At 49.0% G+C, this 25,511-nt stretch overlaps 10 protein-coding genes across 10 annotated transcripts; 3 read left to right on the forward strand and 7 right to left on the reverse strand.

Moving 5' to 3' along the window:
• Positions 1-365: 365 nt before the first annotated feature.
• On the forward strand, positions 366-1,499 carry BDV37DRAFT_242196 (sucrase/ferredoxin-like domain-containing protein). Its single transcript, XM_032081284.1, has 2 exons — positions 366-808; positions 874-1,499. Exons 1-2 carry the CDS (start codon positions 515-517, stop codon positions 1,432-1,434), a joined length of 855 nt encoding a protein of 284 aa, XP_031944249.1. The 5' UTR covers positions 366-514; the 3' UTR covers positions 1,435-1,499.
• Positions 1,500-1,854: 355 nt separating this feature from the next.
• Positions 1,855-3,575, reverse strand: BDV37DRAFT_46989 (MFS transporter). Its single transcript, XM_032090718.1, has 5 exons — positions 3,308-3,575; positions 2,639-3,253; positions 2,335-2,571; positions 2,197-2,280; positions 1,855-2,141 (listed from the first exon to the last, which is right to left on the reverse strand). The coding sequence occupies exons 1-5, from the start codon at positions 3,468-3,470 to the stop codon at positions 1,972-1,974; spliced, it is 1,269 nt and encodes a 422-aa protein (XP_031944250.1). The 5' UTR covers positions 3,471-3,575; the 3' UTR covers positions 1,855-1,971.
• Positions 3,576-3,962: 387 nt separating this feature from the next.
• On the reverse strand, positions 3,963-4,328 carry BDV37DRAFT_280537 (cytochrome P450; the record flags this gene model as incomplete). The annotated part of the gene is made up of 1 exon (XM_032086598.1): positions 3,963-4,328. The coding sequence occupies one exon, from the start codon at positions 4,326-4,328 to the stop codon at positions 3,963-3,965; it is 366 nt and encodes a 121-aa protein (XP_031944251.1).
• BDV37DRAFT_46987 (uncharacterized protein) lies at positions 4,120-4,948 on the reverse strand. Its single transcript, XM_032090717.1, has one exon. The coding sequence runs from the start codon at positions 4,845-4,847 to the stop codon at positions 4,365-4,367; it is 483 nt and encodes a 160-aa protein (XP_031944252.1). The 5' UTR covers positions 4,848-4,948; the 3' UTR covers positions 4,120-4,364.
• A 704-nt stretch (positions 4,949-5,652) lies between these two features.
• BDV37DRAFT_280539 (uncharacterized protein) lies at positions 5,653-7,164 on the reverse strand (the record flags this gene model as incomplete). Its single annotated transcript, XM_032086599.1, has 2 exons — positions 5,653-6,891; positions 6,973-7,164. The coding sequence occupies 2 exons, from the start codon at positions 7,162-7,164 to the stop codon at positions 5,653-5,655; spliced, it is 1,431 nt and encodes a 476-aa protein (XP_031944253.1).
• A 783-nt stretch (positions 7,165-7,947) lies between these two features.
• Positions 7,948-10,308, forward strand: BDV37DRAFT_242201 (uncharacterized protein). Its single transcript, XM_032081285.1, has 7 exons — positions 7,948-8,628; positions 8,743-8,974; positions 9,036-9,179; positions 9,234-9,351; positions 9,408-9,476; positions 9,535-9,561; positions 9,623-10,308. Exons 1-7 carry the CDS (start codon positions 8,446-8,448, stop codon positions 10,053-10,055), a joined length of 1,206 nt encoding a protein of 401 aa, XP_031944254.1. The 5' UTR covers positions 7,948-8,445; the 3' UTR covers positions 10,056-10,308.
• On the reverse strand, positions 10,116-13,337 carry BDV37DRAFT_291621 (uncharacterized protein; the record flags this gene model as incomplete). The annotated part of the gene is made up of 5 exons (XM_032088991.1): positions 10,116-10,365; positions 10,426-11,091; positions 11,228-12,689; positions 12,765-12,966; positions 13,023-13,337. 5 exons carry the CDS (start codon positions 13,335-13,337, stop codon positions 10,116-10,118), a joined length of 2,895 nt encoding a protein of 964 aa, XP_031944255.1.
• A 3,139-nt stretch (positions 13,338-16,476) lies between these two features.
• BDV37DRAFT_291623 (serine hydrolase domain-containing protein) lies at positions 16,477-18,196 on the forward strand (the record flags this gene model as incomplete). The annotated part of the gene is made up of 1 exon (XM_032088992.1): positions 16,477-18,196. The coding sequence occupies one exon, from the start codon at positions 16,477-16,479 to the stop codon at positions 18,160-18,162; it is 1,686 nt and encodes a 561-aa protein (XP_031944256.1). The 3' UTR covers positions 18,163-18,196.
• Positions 18,197-18,412: 216 nt separating this feature from the next.
• Positions 18,413-19,816, reverse strand: BDV37DRAFT_47062 (uncharacterized protein). Its single transcript, XM_032090719.1, has 2 exons — positions 19,017-19,816; positions 18,413-18,948 (listed from the first exon to the last, which is right to left on the reverse strand). The coding sequence occupies exons 1-2, from the start codon at positions 19,700-19,702 to the stop codon at positions 18,480-18,482; spliced, it is 1,155 nt and encodes a 384-aa protein (XP_031944257.1). The 5' UTR covers positions 19,703-19,816; the 3' UTR covers positions 18,413-18,479.
• A 1,787-nt stretch (positions 19,817-21,603) lies between these two features.
• Positions 21,604-25,049, reverse strand: BDV37DRAFT_291625 (A4/G1 family peptidase; the record flags this gene model as incomplete). The annotated part of the gene is made up of 2 exons (XM_032088993.1): positions 21,604-22,534; positions 24,306-25,049. The coding sequence occupies 2 exons, from the start codon at positions 25,047-25,049 to the stop codon at positions 21,632-21,634; spliced, it is 1,647 nt and encodes a 548-aa protein (XP_031944258.1). The 3' UTR covers positions 21,604-21,631.
• Between the last annotated feature and the right edge of the window lie 462 nt (positions 25,050-25,511).

Consider the following 25,511-nt stretch of genomic DNA (forward strand, 5'->3'; position numbering starts at 1 on the left):
ATCTTCTATTAATTCACCCAGTTGGGTAGTCTGTTAATTAAATAGCTGTTGGCATTAAGTTATTTGTCTTTAAGAAAAGTCCTTCACTCCAACAAATACTTGACCCAGCCAACATGTCAATCTACTGTTATACCCGTCTTTTCTCAAGTCTAACCTCCAGGCACCAAAACCCCGCAAGGATAAATTCCCGAAGCATCGGAGCCGACTGGCTCGGGGAAGCCTTGTTTTCGGACTAAAATGGTGCTTGGCGACATATCTCCGAAGGGGGAACCGAGTATCCAAACGCCCAACGAACGCTTTATAACCCTTACTATTGGTCCCGGCCATGGCAGCCTTATAACAAAGAAATAGGGATAAATGTTCTTCTTACATCCAGCTATAAGGTCTGAGTAATATTACACGTAGTCTAATCATATATCAGCCTGATAACAGCCTATCCATTCTTAACTTCTATATTCTTGTTATGGTTGTCGCTTCTTTCACACCAGCGGCAGAATAATTCCATTTATACAAAATGTTCCGCTCCCTCCTCACTCTCACGAAACTCGCTTCCCCAGAGTACATCTTCCCCACCGTCGACCCTAAAATCGATGGCGAGGAATGTCGCCACGACTGCGCCGATTGCACGGTCAAGTGGCCGTCCAAGGTGAAAGTCGAGACCACACTCCCGATGTACGGGTATATCAAGCAGTTTCACGCGCATGTACTCGTGGCAACCGGGAAGACGGATTGGGTCGGGAAGGTAGAGCAGGAGAAGGGGAGTTTGATGGAGGCGTTCAAGTCTGATGGGGGGAAGTCGAAACATGGAGTAAGTTTTTATCTATGTTCTAGTCCTATTTACTTTATGGAAGCTATATGTTGATAATGGCATAGAGAATCATGGTTTCCGCATCGAATCTCACACCACCAGAGAGTGAAAACGGACAGATTGATTCCGGGAAGACGACTGTATTACTTTTACCGTCGTTTACCTTCGTGGACGGTGTTGCCTACGGAGATGTGAGACATGTGGTTGATACGTTTATTGATAACCCGAAACAAGAATCCCGGTTGTCGTCACGACCATGTCAACATGACTATGTTGTTCTCCTCTGTTCGCATCAACGGCGTGATGCCCGCTGTGGCATCACGGCACCGTTAATCAAGAAGGAGCTGGAGCGCCATCTACGTGGGCACGGCCTATACCGTGACCTCGATGATGAGCGACCCGGTGGGGTGGGGATTTACTTTGTTTCTCATGTTGGTGGGCATAAGTTTGCTGCGAATGTTCTGATTTATCGGAAGAAGGAGCAGCAAATGATCTGGTTAGGGAGGGTCAAGCCCGAACATTGTGAGGGGCTGGTTAAGTATACGATTCTCCAAGGGAAAGTGGTTCATCCAGACTCGCAGTTGAGAGGTGGGTTTGATCGTATGAAAGGGTTGACTAGTTGGTGATATCTGTGTTTTAAGCACTCTATATAGACTCCTCAACAGAGGGGATTTGGCATGTCAAGGCTTCAATGGTCACGTTTCCGTATCTCTTTCTGCATACTATTGTGGGGTCTTTGCTTTGGCTGTTTCGAAGATGTCATTCTCTCTGCCTAGGTTTCGCTGATAGATTTGCACTGAGCGTGGATATATCCCAACATAAGTTGCATGGGCTATACGTCCGACTAGAAGGATCAATCATCAACTCAATTGCGCTAATATTTGGTTCACGACAAGTCGCCCAAACCATCGCCGTTTGATGCAGGCCCATACTCGATTATGAATTACCTAGTTGTCTCCTAGCGTGGCCGAGTCGGACCTGCATGAATATTATATAAAATACTGAGCCTAGAAATCTATAGCTATTAGTGGAACGTGTGTTGGTCACCATATAAATCCCGTCGTCTTTACCGCGACCATTATCCAATAGGTTATCTTTACCAAATGATTTCATCCCCCTCTAATCCGACAGCACACTGAGGTATTACCTGACTACTAGAGGATCTAAAGACTAATTGCCCGTTGTCTAGGAAGCGAAGCCCAGAACAAACCAACCCCAATAAGCAAACCCAGCATGATCGGCTGCATAACCTGGACACCCGCCCGGGAAGCGATAGCGCCCGTCATGAAAGGGAAAGCAGCGGCGCCTGCCTGGCCCAGACTCGTCGAGAGCCCTGCCAACAAACATAAGTACATGTATTCAAAGCTCTTCGTACAAACAACACTCACCTAAGGCGCCAATTCGAAGTTCCTCCGGCACTACCTGGGTAAGGACATAGAGTCCGATGGGATAGAACGGACCCATGAAGAATCCTGTACATTGACCTGTCAGCCGATCGAGGAACCAACCTGATTTAGACAACCTACCTAATAAGAAAGCCGCGATAGCGATTACAATGATGTTCGGAACTATACAGAAGACGAGCTGCATGGTCATTGCTAAAGCGAGGTACACGAACACCATCCGACGCTCTCCGAAATAGTGCGTGATATCTGCGAGAGCCACACGGCCTAGTGTGAACCCCGTCCAAAATCCGGAAGCTATGTAGCCTACTACTTTTGGATCACCGTTTCTTACGGAGACGATGAATTGAACCATCCAGCCTAACATCGTTAGTATTTCCTTTCCCGGGTTTGTAGTGCTGGTTGGGCCCATGAGAAAATTACTCACCACCGAACGTGACCTCCGCGCCGACATACAAAAAGAAGAACCCGCCTAGAATCCAAACTGATTTATTGGATAGCGTGGCCTTCAATTCCTTGCCGGCTGTGCCGCTGGCGTTTTTCTTGTTAGGCTGGAATAGACCTTCTCGGAACGTCCACCTTAAAAGGCAGAAATTTAACAGCGCCAATAGCAGCATCACGAAGTAAAAGTCCTGCCAGACTGGCGTCCGCGAGGCAATCACATTAGCCACGATAGGTGAGATAATTGTCCCGACGCCATAGACTGCATGCAAAATTCCCAGCCAGCGATGCGCATTGTCCACGGTTGTTGTGAATGTATTCGCCTGAGCATCTTGATAGGCACTCCCCATGCCAAGTAAGAAGAAGGCAGCGACAAATAGTCCGTAGGGCGGATTCCAGTACATCAATAAGAACCCACATATTTGGATCACTGCTCCTAGCACCAATGTACCGCCCGTGCCGATGCGTGAGCACACATGGATATTGGAGAACGAAGCTGTGAGACAGCCGGCACAGTTTACAAGGTAGATCTGGGAGAGCTGGAAGAGGGTGACGCCGTAGGTTGGTCGAATGTAGGGGATTAAGACTCCCAAAGCTGCGTCTGCTTATCATTAGTCCTCGGGTTGAAGACGCGTGAGCAGCAATGTCTCAGTACCGTTTAGACCGACAATTAGAAGGGCGAAATTCGTGCTGATTATCTTGCCTGTGACGTCGCTGGCACGCTTTTGCAGGAGCGGTGTTGTTTCACTCTGTATATGCCCTTCCTCTCTGCTAGAATCATTTTCTGTGGTGGCTGGATCAGGCTGGCTTTCCATCATGATAGCTTAGGGTTTCGATTTTGAACTCCGAAAAGCTTGGGAGGAGTCGAGAGAAAAGGCTGCCAAGTGGGTGGCCTAATATCAGATCGCATCATCAGCTGATCGCGGCTAAGCCCCATCGTGAAAAATAATGTGAGGGGTAGAGGATCGTGCACGCCAGCATATCAGACTGGAGAGATAAGCCAATAGTCAAAAGTATTTCAATAAAACCTAAGAGTTATAAGAATACAGACATTGCTTTGCTGATAACCTTTCTGCCAAGCTGTCCACAGGCAAAAAGTTGTAAGCCAGAAGAGGTACAAAACTCATGCATAAGACGAGGCTTGCGACGAACGAGCGTAGATCTTGTTCGCCAAGCTTACTGTCTCCGACACCAGTATACAGTACGACGAGAGTTCTATACATCGCTACTGTAGCACCTCTTTGTCGAAACCCAACGACGTCAATGGGATCTCTTCCTAGCGCGGTTGGAACAAAAGCCGAGTCGTCGGATTAACACTTCGATAAACCCCAGCCACAACCGGATCCACAGTACAGCCCGACGCTAGCTTCCAATCGTATTTCAAAAGCAAAGTAACAGAGGGCCACCTTCATCTCGTTTGCAGCAAAAAAGCGGCCCGGACAGGCGTGCTGGCCATGACTGAAGGACATGTGGTCAGGGCTGGTGGCCACTAGATGTGCCTTGTTCTCAAAGCCTGGCTTGTCGCGCATTCGTAAAAAGCAGTAAGCGTCGTACTTTTCCGGTTGGTCATTGATCTCGGGATTCATCATATTGCAGCCGTCTACACAGACGCGTTGCCCTTTGCGGATTGTGACATCCTCGTTAAGGCTGAGGTCCTTCCTAGCGTATCGACGCATGGGGACTGTAGGAGGCCTCGTTAGTATGAAATGTCGTCAGACCACTAGGTTAGATCGCAGCTCCCGCATCCCGTTCGGCTTGACAGGCTGTGACTCTTGCAATGCGCTATCAAGCAATTTTAAATTATACAGCGCGGCCTTCTGCCATCCATAAGTGCGTAGAACTTCAACCATCTCCAATCGGAGAGCATCTACCAAGATAGGATCATCAGCCAGAAGGATCAAGGTATGTGCGAGCAGATCAGTCCGGGTGTGAATAGCGGCGAACGAGAGGACTAGTTGTAATGTAGCCGGGTCGTATCGTCGACCATTGGCTTCCGTTTCTGCCCAGTCGGCTGCGTCGTTATAGAAAGGTATCGGCTTGCCTTCAGCCTGAGCTTGAGCTTTCAGTAGACGTCTGTTCGCGATTACGGGAGAAATAATCTCGCGGGCGCAAGAGAGTTCCCTGCGAACCAGGCCACAATCAGAGGAAAGCCAGTGGGCGACTATTCTCAAGGGACGTGGGATAGCCCTTAACATGGAAGCCGCTTTAAAGCTATCCACTGTATATTCTTTGGTAATCTTCAACCAGTCCTCGTTGCGGCATGCTTCCTCTCCCTGGAACACTCGTGAGGACAGGCGCGCGGCTAGATCAAGAATGGCGTCCTTGATTGTAATTTCGGTCCACTCTATTATCTAGTCAATACTCGTCAGCGTGGCTGGTCACGATATCTAGGCTAGCCTGATAGGGCTAGTGCCTATTTCTCGCAAGTGGAAGCCTTGGATATCAGGCCGTAGTATATAGTAACAAAAAAGTCCTACGAACTTCAATTTATTCCCAGGAGGTTCTTCAGCCCTTAGGAATGATCCCAAAGGCTGAAGAAACATCAGTCCGTTGGAGCCTCCCGTTTGGTCTATAATGCCAGATGTTAGCAACCACCACGCTAAAAATCAAGCAATTTAATCCAAACACGGACGACTCTAGTATATGAGAGTCCGTGACTGCAGCGCTTCCTGCCTATCAGATGCTAGTTAGATAATTGCGTAGGCTTTGTGATAGAATGGAGGCGTGAACTATCATCAAATGTTTTCATCCAGTTGAAATCCTGGATACGCAGTTGAGTCTAAACTTGGAGATGCAACCATGATCAAGTTCCCACATTCCTAAGGCAAAACATTCTAAACTTCAGTGCATTGAATATACTATATACAGATCATTCGTTCAATCCTCCACAATTATGCTACTCGCTAGCCTATTTCTATACAACATGAAGCGCTCTGACACACCTGCTAGATGCTTCGTATACATCTGTAGCAACCTGAATCACATCCCCAGGTAATCCTTTTAGTTCAGCCCCTTGAGGAGCTCGGGGAAAAGAAGCTCGTCAAACTCCCACAACGTCGTCTGAAAGTTAACGGAAAAAGCACCGCCAGTCCACCAGGTCGACCGACCACCCTGTAGAGCGTTCAGCTTCTGGAAGAAGCCAGCCTTGACATCCGCGACCGAAACGCGCGCGTGCATGGGGCCGTGAGTGGAAAAATCCACCCAACTCAGCGGCTCGCCGTCGCTCGTCTCCGTGAGGCGACCCGAACGCAGCAGAGTGTTGAAATCGTTCTGGACCAGTCTCTTGGCACCCGCTGTGTCGAGAGTGCTGTTGCCCACAATCGTTACTCGGAAGAGGTCGTCGCCGCCGATGTAGTCAATGCGAGCTGTGAAGGAAGTGTCGGGCAGGGCGAGGTAGTTGTTCGGCGCGGCTGTTGGGGGCAGGTTGAAATAGGACTGGTTGACGGCGAAGGCCGCGTTGTTCACGATACCGGTGTACTCGTTGGTGTAGGTGAATCTGGAGAGAACGTTCTTCTCATTTCGGTCTAAGTCGAACGGGGCCATGTTGGCTGCAGTTGGCTCGATGGCGAGTAAGAGACGCCGAGCGTGAATACGAGTGGTTTCACCCGTCTTGTGGTTCTTGACCGTGAGGATGACGCTGGAGTTGCCGCGGTGGCTCTCAATTACCGTGCTGGAGTACAGAACGTCGCCGGCGAGATCCTCCGCGACGGCATCGTACAAGTCCTGGTTCCGACCCGAGGAGGGCGCGAGTTGATTTTGCTTGCCCACCATCGCACGCGCCATGGAGGCGCCGAAACCCTGCAGCACGAACATGGTAGTTTCCTTGACCATGTTTCCCAGTCCTAGACCGGTGGACTGATACATCAGCGGGATAGCGGCTTCCAAACCATATTTGGTGATAAAGTCGCCATAGGGGATCAGAAGGTCCTCCGGGATTGCGTCTGGCTCTGGGAAGTTGCCGTAGCCAGGCTGCATGAGATGCTCCCACGGCTCCACAATCTCGAGAAATTTGGCCATCGCGGCCATCTGGTCTGCCATGGGAGGCAGTGTGAAATTGACTGGTTTTCCGGTCTTGAAGTCGATGTAGTCCGTGGAGACGCTGACCATCGATGGGGCTGCAACGGGAATGTCAAAGCGATCGAAGAAACCTGTTGCGTTTCCAGCTTCAAGGAATGTCATCACACCATAGTTATAGGGCTTGCCGGTCTTAGGATCGGTGTATGAGTCGACCATGCCACCCTACCCATTAAAGATGCGTCAGCTTTTACCTGTCATTGTCGCATGTTGCTGTGCGTGATGCGAAGGGTTTCGTTTGCTCACCAAGATATCCTGCTTCTCAATCAGGGCGATGCTCTTGCCAAAGTCGTCCCGGATACGAACGGCAGCGTAGGCACCAGAGGCACCGCCACCCACAACCACGACATCCTTATAGAGGACATTTGGTGATGAGCCCGCTGCGACCAGTGGCACCGCAGCTAAGAGGCCGAAGATGGATGTTGCCAGGGACGGCATATTGACAAGTATGCCTCCTTCCAAGAAGCTGGAAATTCAATTTTTGCAAGAGGCACCGCCTATGGCTAGGTTCAATGCGAGGAGCTAATTGACCAGAAGGTGGCGGCAGGAGCTATATAATTGTCACAGGGGGCGACCCGGACCATATTATAGTTCAATGTGAACGGCAGTCTCGTCCATGGTCGACTGCCGACATCTTGAGGGCAATAGGTCGCTAACGAGCGCTCCATAATACTAAGCGCATAGTGTCCTAACTCGACAGTACCGCCTGCCCCCAGGCCATATATATTCGTTAAGCGGCATTTTAGTTTATAATATGGTGAAACAATGGGACCAGCCTTCACATAAGTAGCGTGGGGGCCTTGTCTAAACCCTGTCAAGTACGTCGGGTGCGGTAAATTAGAGCAGTTTTTAGGCTATTATGGGCTAACAACCCCTTACAGGGATCAATATTAGTGCCCTTATTCTACCCTATCGTTTGCATGTCTCGACATGCTTGGCCGCATAATGAACCGTGTTCTGTCCCGCGGAATCCGAGCCAGTCGGATCATGGCGTGGACTCCAGAGCACAACGCCATAGACCGGCCATGGCAGTGGATCCACTCTGGTGCATTGGCACCGGGGAAGCTCGGACCGAGATAGACGGCAACGTACGGTGAAAGATCTTTTGGATGATACGGAGTACTTCCAGTTATTGCCGATGGGGCCAAAATTAGGTAACTAGGCTCGAGAAGCCTGTTCTCATTGGCGTCGGAGGTGGCAGGGTAGGGCTTCCTAAATTGCCATATATATTACCTCTACGCAAAGTGTCAGTCCTCTTTCCCCAGCAAAACCGGAGTCATATACCCTCGGTCTAAACAATTATGCCGTACCGTTTACCTATGTACTGGTATATCACAAACTAGAGTCAAAATACTGCGTGACTGGGTTCAAGATAGCGTTTCCTCGACGTCCTCAACGTGGCTAAATACCAGATAGCGACGTACACGTGTAGAAATCTAATCAATGACAAGGATCTGAATCCAAGCATGTGCTAAGCACAACGCGGCAGGAAAACTTTGATTAATTTCATGCTTACTCGGAGTACGTCGCATCAATTGTAATGACCATTCGCGCATGCCTCTCTGCAAGGCCAAGCCCTACCCTCCCTCTAATCTGAATTCCTGCGACAACCTAAGAAGCACTGTTGGCCCTAGTTACACATCTCCGATGATGAGGTGTATCTTCTCACTTGCCACGCCTTCAATGTCGGTTCCTGTACCAACCTCAATCCCTCCTTAAATGCCGACAACTACGGGCAATACCAGAGATGTGGTGGCTGATGAGAGCCATCTCGGTATCATTATCGGGGTACAGACAGCACTGACGGTCTTGGCCGTTGTTGTCGTCTGTCTCCGTCTCTATGTTCGGATGAGGATTGTCAGGAGTTCTGGGTGCGATGACTGGACTATGGCCCTCGCGGCGGTATGCGCTTCTCTTTACATACTCTTACCTTGAGCGTCGCATTGTATCGAATGCTTCGAATGAGCTCAGTTCACTACGTTGCGCAGCGCAGAGTTACTAACGAACCTTGCGCAGCTCTGCTCCCTCGGCGGCTGGGCTCTCTACATCTACAAAGCATGTCACGGTCTAGGCCACCACATCCAATTCCTAGACGAGAGGGATAGAATGAAGTTGAGCGAAGCGGCGTTCTGGCAGGTCATTATCTGCTCGGCTACCGGGATCGCGTTGCTCAAGATATCTATCGCGTTGAATTTGCTGAGGTTCAGCCCGACCCGATGGTACACCATGTCTTTATGGACAAGTATTGGTATGCCAGTCTTCTCCTTTGCCAATGAGACAAAGTAGCAGGCTAATAATGATTTCTATAGCATTTGTCGCAGCATACAGCTTCATGGCCGCGATGACTTTCTTCCTCCACTGCAAACCAATGCAAGCACATTGGGATACGCGCATCAAGGACGCGAAGTGCTACCCGGTACATCTATTCGTCGTCTTCGCTCTGATAAATACATGTATGTCTCCACAATCACGCATATCCAAGAAACGCTTCGCCAACCCAGTGACAGCCTTCAATATCTTCACCGACGTCCTCTTCGCAACGATCCCGATCCCGATCGTCTGGAATCTGCGAATGAAACGCCGAGTGCGCATGTATCTAATCGGCGTCTTCAGTCTCGGTTACTTGTCTGGACCCCTTTCCATCTCTGATCATACAAAAATCCCAACTAACAGATAAACAGCACAGTTGGTCTCGGCGTCATCAAAGCAGTAGCCCAACTCGCATACACAAACGAGAAGGATATTTTCTTGTAAGTTGCAGAGTTACATCACAATCCAACTGGGCATGCTAACGCACGTTCCTTCCAGTAATGACTCCATCCTCTTCTGGGGCCTGTACGTGTCTCTCTCCTTTGCACCCCCCATACATACAAGATGACTTACCGTTGATTTCCAGTGCCCAATTCAACGTTGGAATCCTGACCGCCTGCGTCCCCTCCCTGAAGCCCCTTGCCAGGAGAGCCCTCAAACTATCCGAATACACACATTCACGGTCGCGCTCACACGGACGATATGGAAGGAGATCGACAGGCCGGTGGACCAGTAGCAGACATAGCCGTCGGGTGTTCTCGATACACAGACGGGACCAGTATGGGATCGAGGAGTTGCACAGCCATGATGTGTCTACGCACAGTCAGTCTGATGAAGTGAAGCTCACGCCGTACGGAGCAACGGTATCGTTCACGGCTCATGTCGAGAGGGGGAGGCTTGATAATAGCAGTGAGATTGACGAGGATGTGCTTGCCGAAACGTCTCCAGAAAGACGCATGGTGGGGGGGATCTTGAAAACAACGCAAACTACTGTTGTTAGTAGTAGAGCTGCCGATTAGTGCTGTAATTATGATGGTGAAAATGAATTGACAGAAGCTAATAATAGAACGCTAATTCTATCACCAAAGTAACCACGCCACTAGCTGTGTATACGCTGCTTCATCATCGTCCGCCAGGGTGGGATCATAGTCACTCCCCAGACGACCCGCAACAACTTCCTTTGTGCGAATAGCGTCTCTCAAACAATCCGCTGCATATACATGCCCCTCCGCTTTATAAATCTGGTACTTGCGAAAGTACGCTAAAGCCAAATAGCCCTCCGCCTTTGGCAAGCTGCTAGCAATCGAGATGCATTCATCAAGAAGCTGTCTATACGTCGTTCACTTCCATTAGCATACTATCCCTTAGAAGGGGCCTAGTCAAACTCACAGAGCAGCCATAGATTTCTTCGTCAGGACCATGAGCTTGGCAACATGGCAAAGTGAATCACAAGTCTTAAAGCGAGCGCCGAACTTCTGTCGCCGGAACTGCAGGACTTTAGAGGCGAAGTCTAATGCTTCATCTAGCTGACCTTCAGCCTGTCGCACCATACTCAATAGCTGCATGCCACTGGCATACCGAGGTAAGCTTTCTCGCAGAAGTTGCTCGTCCGTTAGGTCGCGGACATCTGGGACGGAAGTGTACATGGCTTCGGCCTCGCGTGGCTTTCCCATTCGCAAAAGGCAACTGGCGATATTAGCGTAGGAGTTATCCACCATTCGGCAGTTGATTGCCTTACGGAAATCGAGTGATCGCTGGAGGTATGTCATGGCTTGGGGGAGGTCGCCTTGCTCCGTATAGGCGAGGCCTACGTTGCTGATGCTGACTCCTATTCCCCAGTCCGTTGGGGGTAATGTACTCTCCCGTATCTCCAGCGCTTTCTTCAGATTTTCCAGGGCCTTGGTGTTTTCCCGAAGGTCGACTTGCACTAATCCCATCACGTTGTGAGCTTGTGCATATCTGCTAGAGTTTGTGTCCCCCTTCCGCTCTAGGGCTTGCAGACACACCTGAAGGAGGCTTTGACTCTCCTCGTAGTATTCAGTCTCATACAAATACCTGAAGTGCGGGTCAGCAACTCATTTCTTTTTAACTATTCTCAACGTGGAGTGGATCCAGGCATGGTAGGGAATAGACAAGGACAAAGCGAGAGAAAAGGGGAGTGTGTGGGAAAATTAAAAGAAAGAGTCCTCACCATGAGCATCGAAGCAGGAGCTCAACAAACGTATCCAAACATTTCAATCCTTCTCCAACCTGCGCAAACCTCTCCGCCAAGAACATTACGTGTCGCAAGCATTTCTCACAAGCTTCCCAGGCATGATATACCCAAACAGACTCCTTATCAGTCCATGAACTTGGAAAGGCCTGGCATAGAAGCTGGGAGCACAAATCAAAATAGTAAGCTTTATCTGAAGGGGAAAGTCCTGAAAACGTTGCTTGTTGAATCAAACGGTGGACAGAAATGCTTTTGGTGCGTGGGTCACGGTCTATCAATGCGGCCCGGAGGAGCTCTGCTTTGGCATCCTCAAAGTCAATTGGGTCCGACAGAAACATTAGGCTAGAGTTATTGAATGGGGTCTGGTTGGAAAGTGCAGAGGCGGCATTGCATAAGGTAGTTTCGTCAATAGCCTCAGGATCAAGAAAGGCCAGTAGGCGTTGCAACACAGCTGCATTGCCGGTAAGCTTTTCCAAAGCAAGCTTCCAAACTGTTCCAATTGTGTGCTGGTAATCAAATGCTGCTGGCCGTCTCTTGTGTAGTTTATCCCAGTTATTTTGGTAAAGGACAAGGAAGTCCTTTATACTCATCTTCTGCTGCCGGATATAGCTGCTGATTTGGTTCAAGGCAAGGGGCAAGCCCCCTAGTGTCTTATTGAGCTCAGAAACTAATGAAGTGTTATTGGTATCGTGATAGATAGGCCCGAGAAGGCGCTGTAAAGCTTCAGTGCCCATTCTGGTATCGAAGACATTCACATAGATACCCTGTGATGCAGGGTGTAGACTGGCATTGAAGTCACGGGTTGTTATTAGGATAGACCCTACCACACCATGTGGCCAACCATTGTCCAGAACTTCTAAATTGTCAGCGTTATCGAATATAAGCAGCCAGGAGCATGTTGTATCTGCGAGCCAAGATTTCATCTTCGCCATGGCCCCGAACGCATCCTGAGTCTCCTGCGTTGCGGGCACCACACCGAGACGTCGCGCGACGGTCATGTAGTCTTGTGCCATTTTGACGGTACTATCGGCTGAAATCCAAAGAACTGCGTCATAGTGATCCCGTGCATGATAGGCATATTGCAGTGCTGTCTGGGTTTTCCCTGCACCACCAATTCCATACAACGCCAAGGTACGTGGGCCCGATCGACCGGCTTTAGGGCTCAGGGTATCGGCGATCTGGTCCAACAAATCTTCGCGGACATAGAAGCGGTCATTTAATGTTAGAGGAACGTGAAAGCAAGGTAGCTCTGGGCCGGCGTCTTTATGGCCGGTATTCAGCGATTGGAATAGCGTGATCATTTCATTGTTCCATTTTAAGGCCGCTGTCGTAGCTGCGCGTTGAGTCTCTCGATCCACTTGTTGGGATAGCATCTGGATCCGCTTGAGGACATGCTGAAACTCACGACTAAACTGCGGCCATGACTGCCGAATTGGGAGCACTGTAGAGAATATCCGTTAGCTTCAGTACAAGCGACTAATATAGGTCCGCCAAAGGTGATTGAAAGGGTACTCACAATGCTGACGCCGAACGCGAATGAAACTGATAGCACGCGCTGAAAACACAGCTAATTCAGTATAAAGCTCAACCATGGCGGTTTCCAACTTTTCATCCAGAATGACATTATCTTCAAACGGATGGATCCCAGGCAACGCCGCAATCAACTCTTCCAGCATAGCCTGGACCTCGCTGAAGATCTCTTCTAAGGGCGCCAATAGCTATGATGCACTCTCCCCTTAGAATCATGCCACAGTGCCGGGACAATGGATCTTACTGATAGCAAAAGACAGATTCCACCCCACAGTAGAGCGCCGGTTTTGACGTCAAGGGAAAACGACAAGACCAGCACAGTCATGAAGTCATTCAAGTATACCAGACTTGGACGAAATCTGGACAGACTCGCCAGCATAATGTTTTCATTTCGGTGAGCCTCCGCCACGCTCTTTAGTTGCGACAAAAGGATGTCGAGGGAGAAAGTCTCCATACAGATCTCCAGATCATTCTCATCATGCAAGCTTTCTTTAAATCGTTGCTGTACAAGGTTCCAGACCCGTGGTCGTGGGACTGCTTTGAGGGAAGATGCCCCCATTTCGAATCTGATATGCTGGATATCCTGCAAAGAAATTGAAGAAATCTAGATGAATACGCATTTTAGTCTTCAACAACTCGACTACGACGGTGTCGTGGAGAAGTATTTAATATTAATATCCTTTCTTTTTCCATTTTCTTTTCTTTTTCTCTGCCACAGCCTTGGAATCCATAACAGCCTTCCAATGGAATGAAATGGGTATTACGTATACAATACAAGCTGATACACTGTCATAAAACATGTATAGAGGCCTACAGTCCTATGCCAGCATTTTCTTGATCTCATCTCCCTCGCGGGCTGGAGTATAGATTATCACAATATAGAGCCCAGGCTCTTTGTGCAGTGGTTTTGTCTGCATTCCGGTAATTTCTACAACAGTTTTGGGAAGTCAGCCATCCCACCAGTCGTTAAACATCTTGTCAAGGCTGAATCGACCACCAAGACTCAAGGCTCCGAGCACAGATTGTCTCCCAATCTGGACTCGAATAAGTAGTCTGCTTTTGATAGGTTAGGTTTCAGAGATCGGCTCTACGTTCATCACATGGGCAAACACGCTAGGAGGAATCTATAACGATATATTGGCCAAACAGAACAGAGACACCTGGTACGAAGCACATACCATATGTTGCCATGTGGCTCCTGAGTTCACTACAATATCCAAGTTGATGTTGACGTTACACAGTATTTGCTAAGGTGACTGGGGGCTATTTCTGGCTTCACATTCCTACCTAGCTCGAAATTGTGCAGTGTTCTTTGGCCAACCTGAACAATAACGACGGTATGGTGGTCAGAGGCTCGTGCCACATATTTCAGAGTCTTCCTGAAGGAGTTAACGCAGATATTACCCACGACAGCGGATTTATGAGAAAGCTATTCTCCGGATATCCTTTCAACAGATCCGGAGAAACAGATGATAGAGAGCTTTCAACCTCCTGGAGGAGGTTTAACCATCATATTGACCTAACTCAAGTCGTAGCAGAACTCTCGTACCTGCGAGAACAGAATGCAGCCAATTCAATGCAAAAGGAAATCATAGACGGCTAAGCTAAATCTTTCAAGACCACAAAGGTCGAGTCTTCGCAACAGTTCCACAGATAGCAGCGCACTTCTACCATAGGAAGCCCCAGGCTTCACCAAGTATCCAGGAAATGATGAGAGACCATCCAGAGCTGTTCAGAACGGTGGAGTAGTAAGCTTTCCAGTCAATATTCAAGAATAATGGAGTTCATTCAAATAGGTACATTGGACTGGATTCCGACGTAAATTCATCGCCACGCTCAGTGAATAGCAATAAGCAACTCCAGCACGGACTCATAAATTCCACAATAATCACAGGTGGAATGGATGTTGATCACCCGGATGCTATATTGGCTGTCAGAGTCTTGAACTAGCTGTCGTAAACGAACGAGTCGAGCTCCAAATCACATACATCTTTGGTGGAGATCTTGTGTTTACTCAAAGTCAGTTGGACTTATCGCCAGCTGTAGAGCTAGCTTCGTCTTTATTCTCCTTGCCGATAGTCGTAGGACAAGGCATGTGCGTGTATGGCCCTGAATATGCGATGGCAGGAAGTATACCACCACCACCAACCGAAGAGAATCCAGAACCTCCACACGCGCCTGAGCCGCCGCCGCCCGATTCTTGTGGGTTCATATTGGTATAAATATTACCCGAGTGACAGCAACAGCCTGCGGCAATGCGCCGAGGTAACTGTCAGCGCGTTGCACTGTGGCCGATGTTGAACCACATACCTCGTTGATATTAGAAGACTGCTATTTGCGTGTCTGTGTTAGCTTGTCTCTTTATATGGACGTATGAGCCAAACCTGCATAGTTGAGAGAGCTGCGGTCTGGCTTATGGCGCATTTATAGTTCCCAGGACAGAGCCAGCAGTCTTACTCCATCACAGGCTGAAACCCTCATCGGGCACTACAGAAAACAATCACTACCAGATTGAAGCAGGCATACGCATATCTGCAAGGGCATTTAGTGTCCAATAAACAATCGCGTCTTGTCTATCCGGGGTAGATATGACGCACATACAAAGCAGCTGGCAGGTTCAGCAAGCCGATGCAGTCCAGTCTCTTGGTGAATCCAAAGAATGCTCAGTCTCAGTTCATTGTCCCTGTTGAACCTCGGCTGTATCCATCTTTCATTGTCTTCCGGGGTGGGTTAGTGCCCACGGACCTCCGCCATTGAGCCACGATGAAGATGCTGAGAAAGCTGTCACGATAGACTCGCCTTGTAAGACGTTATGACCCTTGCTTACAAGCGATTACCCGTACGGTATGTAATCATACATGTATGCATTTCCGAGCTAACCGCCAGCAAGTGCCGACGATGTAGTACATGGGTTGCACAGGCGCGGGCTGTTCTCAAACAATGACAGAGATTAGTGCGTTGATTTGTGGAGGATGTTTCCGTCCACTCTTACGGAGCATTGCTCACAATCATTTATGCGAAACTCGTCATATGATGCTTGTACAAAGCGTGTCAGAGAGAGCCTTGCCATGTCTACTAAAAACTACCCACGGAGGCAAGGGGAAAAATATCATGATATATGCTGATTCCTATTATCTCGAATGCCTCATTGAAACTCTTCATCATACGGGCAATGACTTGAGACACTAGTTGTTTGATGAAGCTATCTAGATATTCGTTGAAGCCTAATACATCTTCCTTATAGCCCTTTGCAGCTACGTTGTTCATATAACAAAGAGACCACAGGCACGGCACAAATGGCCTAGAATAGGGCCTCGAGGTCAATGGGGCTAAATCCAGCGTACGCTCAGCTGATCGCTCAACACAAAGACAGGTTTGTATCATTGGTAAACAATGATGCACTGCGAGTCTGGTCTAATCAGAAGCTCTCCGCGGATTTCCACCAGACTTTATTGGGAGATGGTTATCTTGCCCCGGAATACTCGGGCAGACTGGCTTTCCTCCAAGTATGATGCAATTGCTGATCTTCACGGTGGATGTGCCACTCTACTTACCTCGTCTAGAACAATGGCGACGATTATGCCCATAGCATTTACAGATCTTTCTACAGTTAACGGCCCTATACCAGAGTTTACAACCATCAAATGTCTGACATTGATGATCGGAGCTTGTCAATTCAGAAGCAAGCCAAAAACGGGATGGAATTGCATCAGGTACTTGAACGACTAGAAGGGGCTCACACACAGATTGAACGCGTTGGTGAAATTTGCGGGGCCTCGTCTATATCATATGGAGTTCTACATTACGGTGATATTATCTATACGAAAAGCGTGGGACTGAGAGACCAAGCGCAGCGTCTGCCGGCGGATTCACAAACTATTTATCCACTTGCGTCTGTATCGAAGGGCTTTCTAGCAGCTGCTGTGGGAATCCTGGTCGATGAAGGCAAGCTTGATTGGCATGTACCTATCCGCACGTATCTACCGCAGTTCAATCCCGTTAATGATCGAGATTTGGGACACTATGCCAACGTCATTGATCTGCTGAGCCATGCTACCGGCCTAGCACAGCATGACCTGCTCCATATTGGGCCACTTGGGTCAATAATCAGCGACTCGTCTAAGCTAATTCAGTTGCTGAATGCATTGCCGACATCCAACAGCCATGGGTCAAGGTTTCGCCGGTGGTGGCTCTACAACAATCATGTCTCAGCACTGGCGAGTCAAGTGCTTGAGAGTGTCTCAGACAGAACGCCCTACCCAGAATTTCTGGAGCAACGCATCCTACATCCTTTACGCATGTTCCGGACCTTCGTCTCCATAACCAGATTTTCCTCAGACTCAAACATAGCCTTACCATATGCTCGCCTATCCGATGGTTCCTTCGCGAAACTGCCATTCCCCGAACATCTCCAAGAGACAACCCACATTCTTGCAAGTCAGGGGGTTACCAGCTGCGTCCAAGACCTACTGATCTGGGCTAAAGCGATATTGGACCGTGAATCGTGGGAGCGGCTCCATGCTAACGAGAAGTCTGACCAGCCTTTTTTTCCACATAACCCACTGCGCCAAGTAGCAACCATCCGCCATGGCCACTACCCACACCCTTTCGATGACGCTCTAGGCCATCCGACCTATTACTGCCTGGGCTGGTTGAGCCTCACTCTCCCATCCGCAAACCTTGGTATGATTAGCTTCAACAAAGAAACGCGCCGCTCGGGCGACCATCTTGGCTATATACTAGGGAAGGATTCGCCACCGCTCAGAGTCATACTGCACAATGGTAAAGCTCCTGGCTACAATTCCGCCATATACACGTTTCCTGAGACATCTAGTGCAGTCATCGTGCTTGCCAGTGGAGCTACCGATGGTGATCCTGCTGACTGGTGCGCACGGATCCTGACGCAGGAGCTATTCGACCTGCAACCTCGGGTGGATATAGTAGGTTTGGCTGAAAAGGAAGCCATGCTTAGTCGGCGTTGGTTTGATGATTATATCCTGCGCCCATTAAGGGAAGATTCACAAAGAGGGGAAGAAGATAGCAGCGCTGGTTGCTGCAGTCTTGAAGCATACGAAGGCCGTTATCGCAATGTCCATCTCCTGACCACTCTCAATATTTGTCTCAACGACCCCAGTTCAGGTCTTACTGTCTCTTTCAATCACCGAGACGATAAAAAGTACCTTTTAAGGTTCCATAAAGAGCACGAATTCAGCTTCCTTCCCTCGGACCGAGATTCTTGGCTCCGCGACTGTATGTTGGAGGTATTTGACTACCGCACTGGGATATTCAAGTTTACGCATACAGATGGTGGTGTTTCTGGGCTATGGTGGAAGTGGAGTGCATGGGAGGACGCTTCCCTATTTACCAAGCTGACTACTACTTGAACAGGTATCGCTGGCTTTATTGCGAGGGTGCGCCATAAATGATTATACAAGCTGTTCACAAACACGCATTACAAATACCCTAGTACAAGCAGGGTGACTACGCCGAATCTCAAAACCTCTCTGGGATGTGCATGCAACGATAATGGCTGCAACACGTTTTAGTTGTACATCAGGTTCTATATGACACAGTGACATTCCGCTGGAACAATGATCCATAAATACAGTGCTAGAGGTCTGTTCTTGAACTCGGAAACAAATAACCACATATTCCACCTCCCCGGTTATAAAAACCTTCGCCGTTGGCCCATCTCCTGATTCTAAGGCACACTATACAGTACCTGCATGATCTGAAGAACGGTCTGAGCGAATGAGAGGAACAGTCCGACCCCTCCAATGAGTACAACAGCCCAGAATGTATACCATGCTTCCGTACTTCGTTTGTCCCGCCATAACTGTATCAGGCCCCGTGCCTTCTGGCATGCCAGATGCGTTTGGAGGGCTACAAATCGGCTGTGGAGGATTGGGAAGTCAGATACAAGACTAAACACGTCTTCGTGGTGGTCAATGGATATTGTTGTCAGAGTGCGGGAGCCACATAGTTCCCCAAGAAGAGGATCATGTTGGTCAGGCGGAAGGTCACTGAATGGACGTAGGGATCGGTAGAATTGTCGTCCCTTCGCTGAGAGTCCGAAAAGCAGGCGATATGATAGGAGAACTTCATATAGGAAGCTTGTCACATCTTCAGCGGTGGCCCAGTTGGTAGGATCGCCAGCTGGGGCGGTACAGCTTCACAAACATACGCCGTAAGCCATTGGACACTGGAATCGGTGTGCGCGAGAACAGTAAACACATACCCATGTATGACTCCTTGCACCCATTTCTCGCCCGATGAGTCTTTCTCGAGGTTTGCTGCGCAAAACGAAGGAAACCGAAAGAGGAACAAGGTTTTGGTGCGGTTATCAAACTCCAGATGGGCGCCCAGTGTGTCTATCCACCTAATTTTAATCCCGCCAATGGTTGCAAGAAGGGACATATTGAACTGCTTGGCATGAACTGTCACAAAGCTCTCAGGACTCTGACAATCTGTGCTTTTTGTTGGGAGTAAGTACCCGAAGCCAAGAAGGAACTCATGCATTGGGAGCCGAGCGCATCGATGATCCTGAGTATACGCCATGAAAGTCCGACTCTCGTAGCCAACCATTAATTGTGCAACTGCCATCTGCGCAGGATTGGCCACGTCCCACGTTGACTCCCATAACATTGTCTGCCATCCTAAAATAGTGAAAACAAGCACGCGCTGAAAGCATGTCTGCTCCACAGGTACCACACGGAATACATGGGACAACTGTAGTTGCGCCACGATATCATCAACCCTGGAGGCTTTACCTTCTTTCACGATTCGCGCAATTCCAAGATACGCTCTAAGTAGACTGGATCCTTCGATCAGCCCATTCACCTCCGCCAAAGCTGGCAAAGCCGTTGCAAGATCCAATGGCAGCTGCGAGGCCCGTCGATTTAGCCATGACCGGTACCACAGCATGCTCGGGCTAATCCGTGTTGTCGACTGACAGCAAGCGGGAAACACGGAAACGACAGATGAATGTGCAGCCGCATCTAAGAGGTCGTGATCTACAATTCGTGTTACCTCGGCGTTCGTTTATCCATCACACCTCGCTCACCTCTACTTGGTGGTATGATTCGCTGAGGTCGAATCGTTCCTCTAAATCTTCTCACGGCGCTCTTGTTTCTTTTCTCTTTCCAGGAAACCATCATAACAAAATGATATAGGATACTGAGGTCAACATAGGCTGTACTTCAACTGAGACATACAGCGAAGATGCGGGCATTATGGGGGTATCCTGAATACAGGTTCGCATAATCGCCTTGTGAGGGCTGCGGCTGCGCCACGCTACGTGGACGGTGGGCAACATAAGGCGAGCATAGTGGAGGCAAATCAATTATCATGGTCGCAATAAGGTGCTGGATCAAGACTGCCCAACTATTGCTTGAAACCTGATGGAAACTCAAAGTTGGGCTATCCGGATATCTTAGATATTGGATACTGCCCTACGTCCTAGCCATCGTTTTCATCTATCACCTGATTGCATTGCCCTATAACGGCCGTTCCTATGCGCCGGTAAGCGGTAATGACCGAACGTTTTTCATTGGAGGTGCCGTGTCAAATCCATTCGCCTGAGGATTTGCTCTGATACCCAACGCCTTTGGCGTGGGTAATCCTTGCTAAGTTAATATCAGCATCTTTTAATACCGTCCTCAGGGCTGCCAACCCAAACGGTGACATCATAAGTTATCTGACATCCACAATTTCCTTGCCTTGGAATCAGAGTCGGTTCTCAGGTTCCATCTTGAGCCATTCTCAACCTGTGAGCTGATCATCTGACCTGTCGAGAATGCAGGCAAAGCCGCCTAGCCAAAGCTTCAATTACCGCTCTGTGAGCTGCGCCCGGCCTTGAGCAAGATTTCTCGTAGAGTCTATTCCTTAGGCCGTTCTTCTATGTCGGTGATCAGTCCAGCAAGGTTTTCGAATAACTTATGCATATGAGATATAGACCACTTCTGCATCAAGTTGTCGCCAGAGGGCCTTCGGAAGGGTGACTCTCCAGGGATATGCTATATGCACAGTCAATCTAATAAACACAGCCGTGAGGGAAGTTTAAGATTAGCTTACTTCTTCACTGTTCCCCTAACTGCAGCCCTGAATCCTGCCCTCGCAAGCCAAACTAGGGTTTCTCTGAGACTGTAAAGCAGCCTCTCGGCATGAAGCTTGCTGTTGTCCATGTCGCTGAAACAAACTCTGGTTTAAACTGAGACTTTGGAGCAGACGATACAATGATGAATATGCAAGAGTTAATCTTTGTTTAGTGGGATAGCTCTTATATGGACATATGTGAAGGGGAAGGTTGTGTTATTTCCTGCCCATGTCTTGGCCCAAGTAACAAAGGAGACAACAAAGAAGCAAGATTAGGGCCAGTACCCAAGATCGGTGTAATTAAGGATTACTTACAGACCCATAGAAGAAAGACCATACTTATTCTTCTTTCCCTCCAAAGACGTTCTCTTTCAGAGAAGATAGAGGCCTTCAAACTGAATCAAATATGATGCTCGGTTCTCAGAGGCTTAGGTCTCCTATTCAAAGAGCTCTTCGCGATCTCCCATCACCGTACCTCAGCCCCATTAGCTCGAGGAAGAATAAACAAGGGTAAAATAACGGATTAAGTGAGAAAGACAATTCCTTGGCTAAACTAGATACATGCAATTCTTCAACCTCAGTCTTTTTTCCACCACTAAGCCGAACAGCCATTCTGCCAAAAGAGTCTCTGGAAGCGACTCGCCCCTACTAGGGGACCAGGATAACTGTAGAAATCTACAAAGGAGGCTCCCACAAGAATTCACCACATTCGAGACAAGCCGATGCTTCAAGGCAAGTCAGTATTGCCGTGTTTGAGTCTTAGCATGCCTCTATGTCAGGCATGCTCTCGTCATCGTCATCATTGGAACAGTCGAAATCGCCTTCAGGGTTCTTATATGGCTTTGCAGTGTCTCCCAGGACGTTTGTGACGCGTCGCTCGAGCTCTTCAGCCAGAAATATCCTCTGCACCGCCAATTGATCCAGCCCTCGTAAACGCTGAATCATGTCCACCACTCCACTGAGCTTCAAGCAAGTCTCCTTCAGCGCCAGAGTGGTCAACGGAAGTCGATTAAGCAGAGAGTGACATTCTTCGTCACTGTCACAGTGGAAATCAGGGTGCGGAACTTCCTCTCTGTCGTCGCTGACAGCAGGTTCTCCCCCAATGAGGAAGACCTCGGGGACACCAATTTCGTTATAAAGCTTTTGCCATCTCAATGCGCAGGCAATACTTCTGTCAAATTCCTCAATAAATTTGAGCGTTTCACCCTCCATGGTTCGAATATCTGTTCCTTCATCTAACATTCCAAGATCGAGCATGACCTTCCGAGAAATATACGCTCTGACAGCCTCCTCGCTCCACCCCCTTGAGACTCCATCTTCAAGTGAAGTCATATACTGTTGGCCAAGCTCAACCATAGCAATACGAGATTGCAAAGTGCAGTAGACAGTGTTGGCTTTGGCAGTCTCCAGCTCTATAAACAAACCGGTGAGGTCGAGCGTGGGCCGGCACAATGAAGAAAGGCCGAAATACTTCCAATGAGCTTCCCTCAGCGTAGCAAAGTATCGTGCACATTTTGGGTTTGAAGAGACTGCAATAGTCGCCTTCCCCGGTGTCGCTCCCTTGGACTGTTGAATCTCATGCACCGCCAGTTGAAGCCCTGGTTGGTCTTGTCCTTGCCTGTCCGGTGGTAACTGTCTTGGAGGAGTGTCCTGATGCAATCGCTTCCGTTTTTCAGCAGTCTTACTAGCGGTACAAATGTTATGGTACTTGGCACACTCCTAATGTAGCTGTCGTCAGTGTCTGCCGACAACCAGATGTATGGAAAGTGATATAGTAGTTCTTGCACGAATTACCGTACTTTCTTCGTATCAATTCGACACCGGGTGCATTTCAGGTTTTGCAATCGTTCGCAGACAGTGAAATCCGGTGCAATCTCCATTCCAACAGTAAAGAGAAATCGGGATACTGCCCAAAGGAAGGGTTTGGTAGAAAAATTAGGCAAATACAGCGAGTAACAAGTATGATGAACGGATTCAGAATAATATGGGTGTTGCAAACTCTTCGTCCTCCTTATACGCTACACTTTAGGGTCATTGATAGCACAGGATCTTCGCCGATCACTATCCATTCTCGAATTTTGCTATCCTTGCCCGTCCTCCAAGATCAATATCAATATCATCAATTCTCCCTCATTTGTATAGCTAACCAAATCCGGTTAAATCCATCGTATCTTAGTTTTACTACCGCATCATTAGCCAATCAATAAAGTCTCTATCTCACTTTTGACCACCTTTTGACCACCTTTTGACCACCTTTTGACCACCTTTTGGCCACCTCTTGTCCACCTCTTGTCCACCTTTTGACCACCTCTTGTCCACCTTTTGTCCACCTTTTGTCCACCTCTTGACCATTTTTGTCCATTTTTGACCATCTCGCCCCATCTCGCCCCCGTAATTCCCACTACTAATACTCCTATCACTCCCTATTGACTTTTCCCCATACCTGCAATCTGAGTACCCAATCATCGCCGCTATTCAAGAAGCCACCTACAGTCAACTTACACAGAAGTTTCAAATCCAGAGCATCCGACCTTGGCATACCCACCGTTAACAATACCCCTTCAAACTTCAACAAGGCTGAGTCGCAGGTAGGTTTAATTATGGAAGGTGTCTAATATACAAGATAGCCTACATCGCTACGGTCGGACCGAAGATGATACTACGTTTAATACGAATCAGATTGCTTCGGGGAAATCAACAGCTACACTACAGACATGAATAATGTCCCGATGCGACGAGGGAATTTTAAACATCGACTCGGCAACTAGGCCTTCGACTGAGCCATCGCGCAGCGTTGATCCTTGCGAACCTGAAATTAGCATCAACTAACCCGGCAGTGCCTTGGAGACTTGTCAAGATATAGAGCGACGAAGTCAGAGTGGCCAGGGCAACACTCCGTTGAGAAGGACTATACTACCTCCGGTTAAGCGGCTGCCTTGCGATATACTAGTGCTTACTCTTATTTCGAAGCGTTATATACAAGGATTTAGTTAGTTATACCCCGAATTCGCAGTGGTGCAATGGGGGAAATGGTTTGGGTTTTATAGGGTGGTATCACCCTGTGTATCTAGGGAAGATTCGACTTAGGGCTGGTACTCTACTCTTTTGATAACTTGGAAATGGCAGGTCACAGTAACTACTACCTACCTAGCCACTACCGGGTATGTTCGGTGATTATGATTGGAGGCTTTGGAAATCAGAGAAACTTAATCTGGAATCAATCTGACATATTAATACAATCATTGAATCAGACAAGCCGTTAGATATCTCAACACAGAACTGCACCGCCTCCACGCAATCACTGATACGTAACCTTCAACTCCGAATCACTAACAACAGTCGGAACCGCCTGAACAGTATTGCTGGAGCCATCCTGAACCGCATACAGAGCCGATCCATCCAGCCCATACTCCTTCCCACCGGCCCTCGCAACACATCCCGTAAAAGTAGCCTCCCCGAAATCCACAAACGTCAATCCATCACCATCAACCGCCAAATCCTCCAGAATCCACTCCGCATTCTGACCCGTCAAAGTCGCAGTCGCCGCCGGAGCAGAAGCAGTAACCGTGACATTCTTCCCCGTCGTCAAGTTCTCGATCACCGCCACGCCCTGACTGCTCGACGTCGACTCGACACTGGCGAAGACCACGTCCCCGAAATGGAACTCGAGGTCGATATCCACCGAGTTGGCCGGATACCACTCGTACCAGCCGGCGAAGGACGGCTGCCCGTTTTGCACGTAGATGTCCACGCCCGCTTGCCAGATCGCGTCGCCGGATGTCGCCCCGTCGATGCCCACCCAGAAGGACGCCGCTTGCGTTTCGGATGATGGCGCCGCCGTGGGCGTCACGGACGGCAGCGTGAACGTCGCGGCCACGTAGCTGTACGTCGCGCTGGCCGCCGGGGCCTTTTCCTGCACCGCGCCCGCCCAGTTCTCGTTGATCAGGTAGCTGTCTTCGGACTGCGCCTGGCTGTGGGCGATGGCCTTGGATTTGGCCTGCGGTGCCGCCGTGATTTGCGCGCTGGGCGCTTCGTCTTGCGCGCCGGGAAGACTGTCGATGTCGATTTCCCCAAGCCAGCCTGGGCCCTGGAAGCGCCGGGCTCGGAGGCCTTGCGGTCCGGCGAGGGCAGTGCCGGTTAGGAAGGCTGTCAAAGCCAGGGAAGAAGAGAATTTCATAGTGGTAAAACGGTATGAGAACTATGTATGCAGAAGTGAAAGTATTAAAATATCCGATCCCGCCAGATAATGAGCGAATGAACGAATGAATGTATGGTCCAGGCGAAAGATTCCAGATCTTCTGCAATGGACTGCAGAAACGAAGTGACAGGGTGTGATTTGCTTTTTAAGGCGTCGGCTATGGTTAAGCCATGGAGGAAGACGAAGGCTTCGGTTTCATGTTGATTGAGCTAAGTCCCGTTAGTCGTCTGGTTTAAACGGCAGTGTTCACTGCAAACCACCCGTTGATCCCACAGCCCCTATTGTTATATTGGGCTTTTAATTAATGCACGGAGTATGTCCGGGAACCAACTGCTGCTGGCCAACCATGGTGTGAGTGAAAGATTGGTGGGAAAGCTTGCAGGTGCTTAACAGACAGTAAGTATGCCAGACCCACCGTCGGTAGATGGACGACAGTTAGGT

Source organism: Aspergillus pseudonomiae (genome assembly GCF_009193645.1).
Source record: "Aspergillus pseudonomiae strain CBS 119388 unplaced genomic scaffold BDV37scaffold_14, whole genome shotgun sequence".
Taxonomy (NCBI): domain Eukaryota; kingdom Fungi; phylum Ascomycota; class Eurotiomycetes; order Eurotiales; family Aspergillaceae; genus Aspergillus; species Aspergillus pseudonomiae.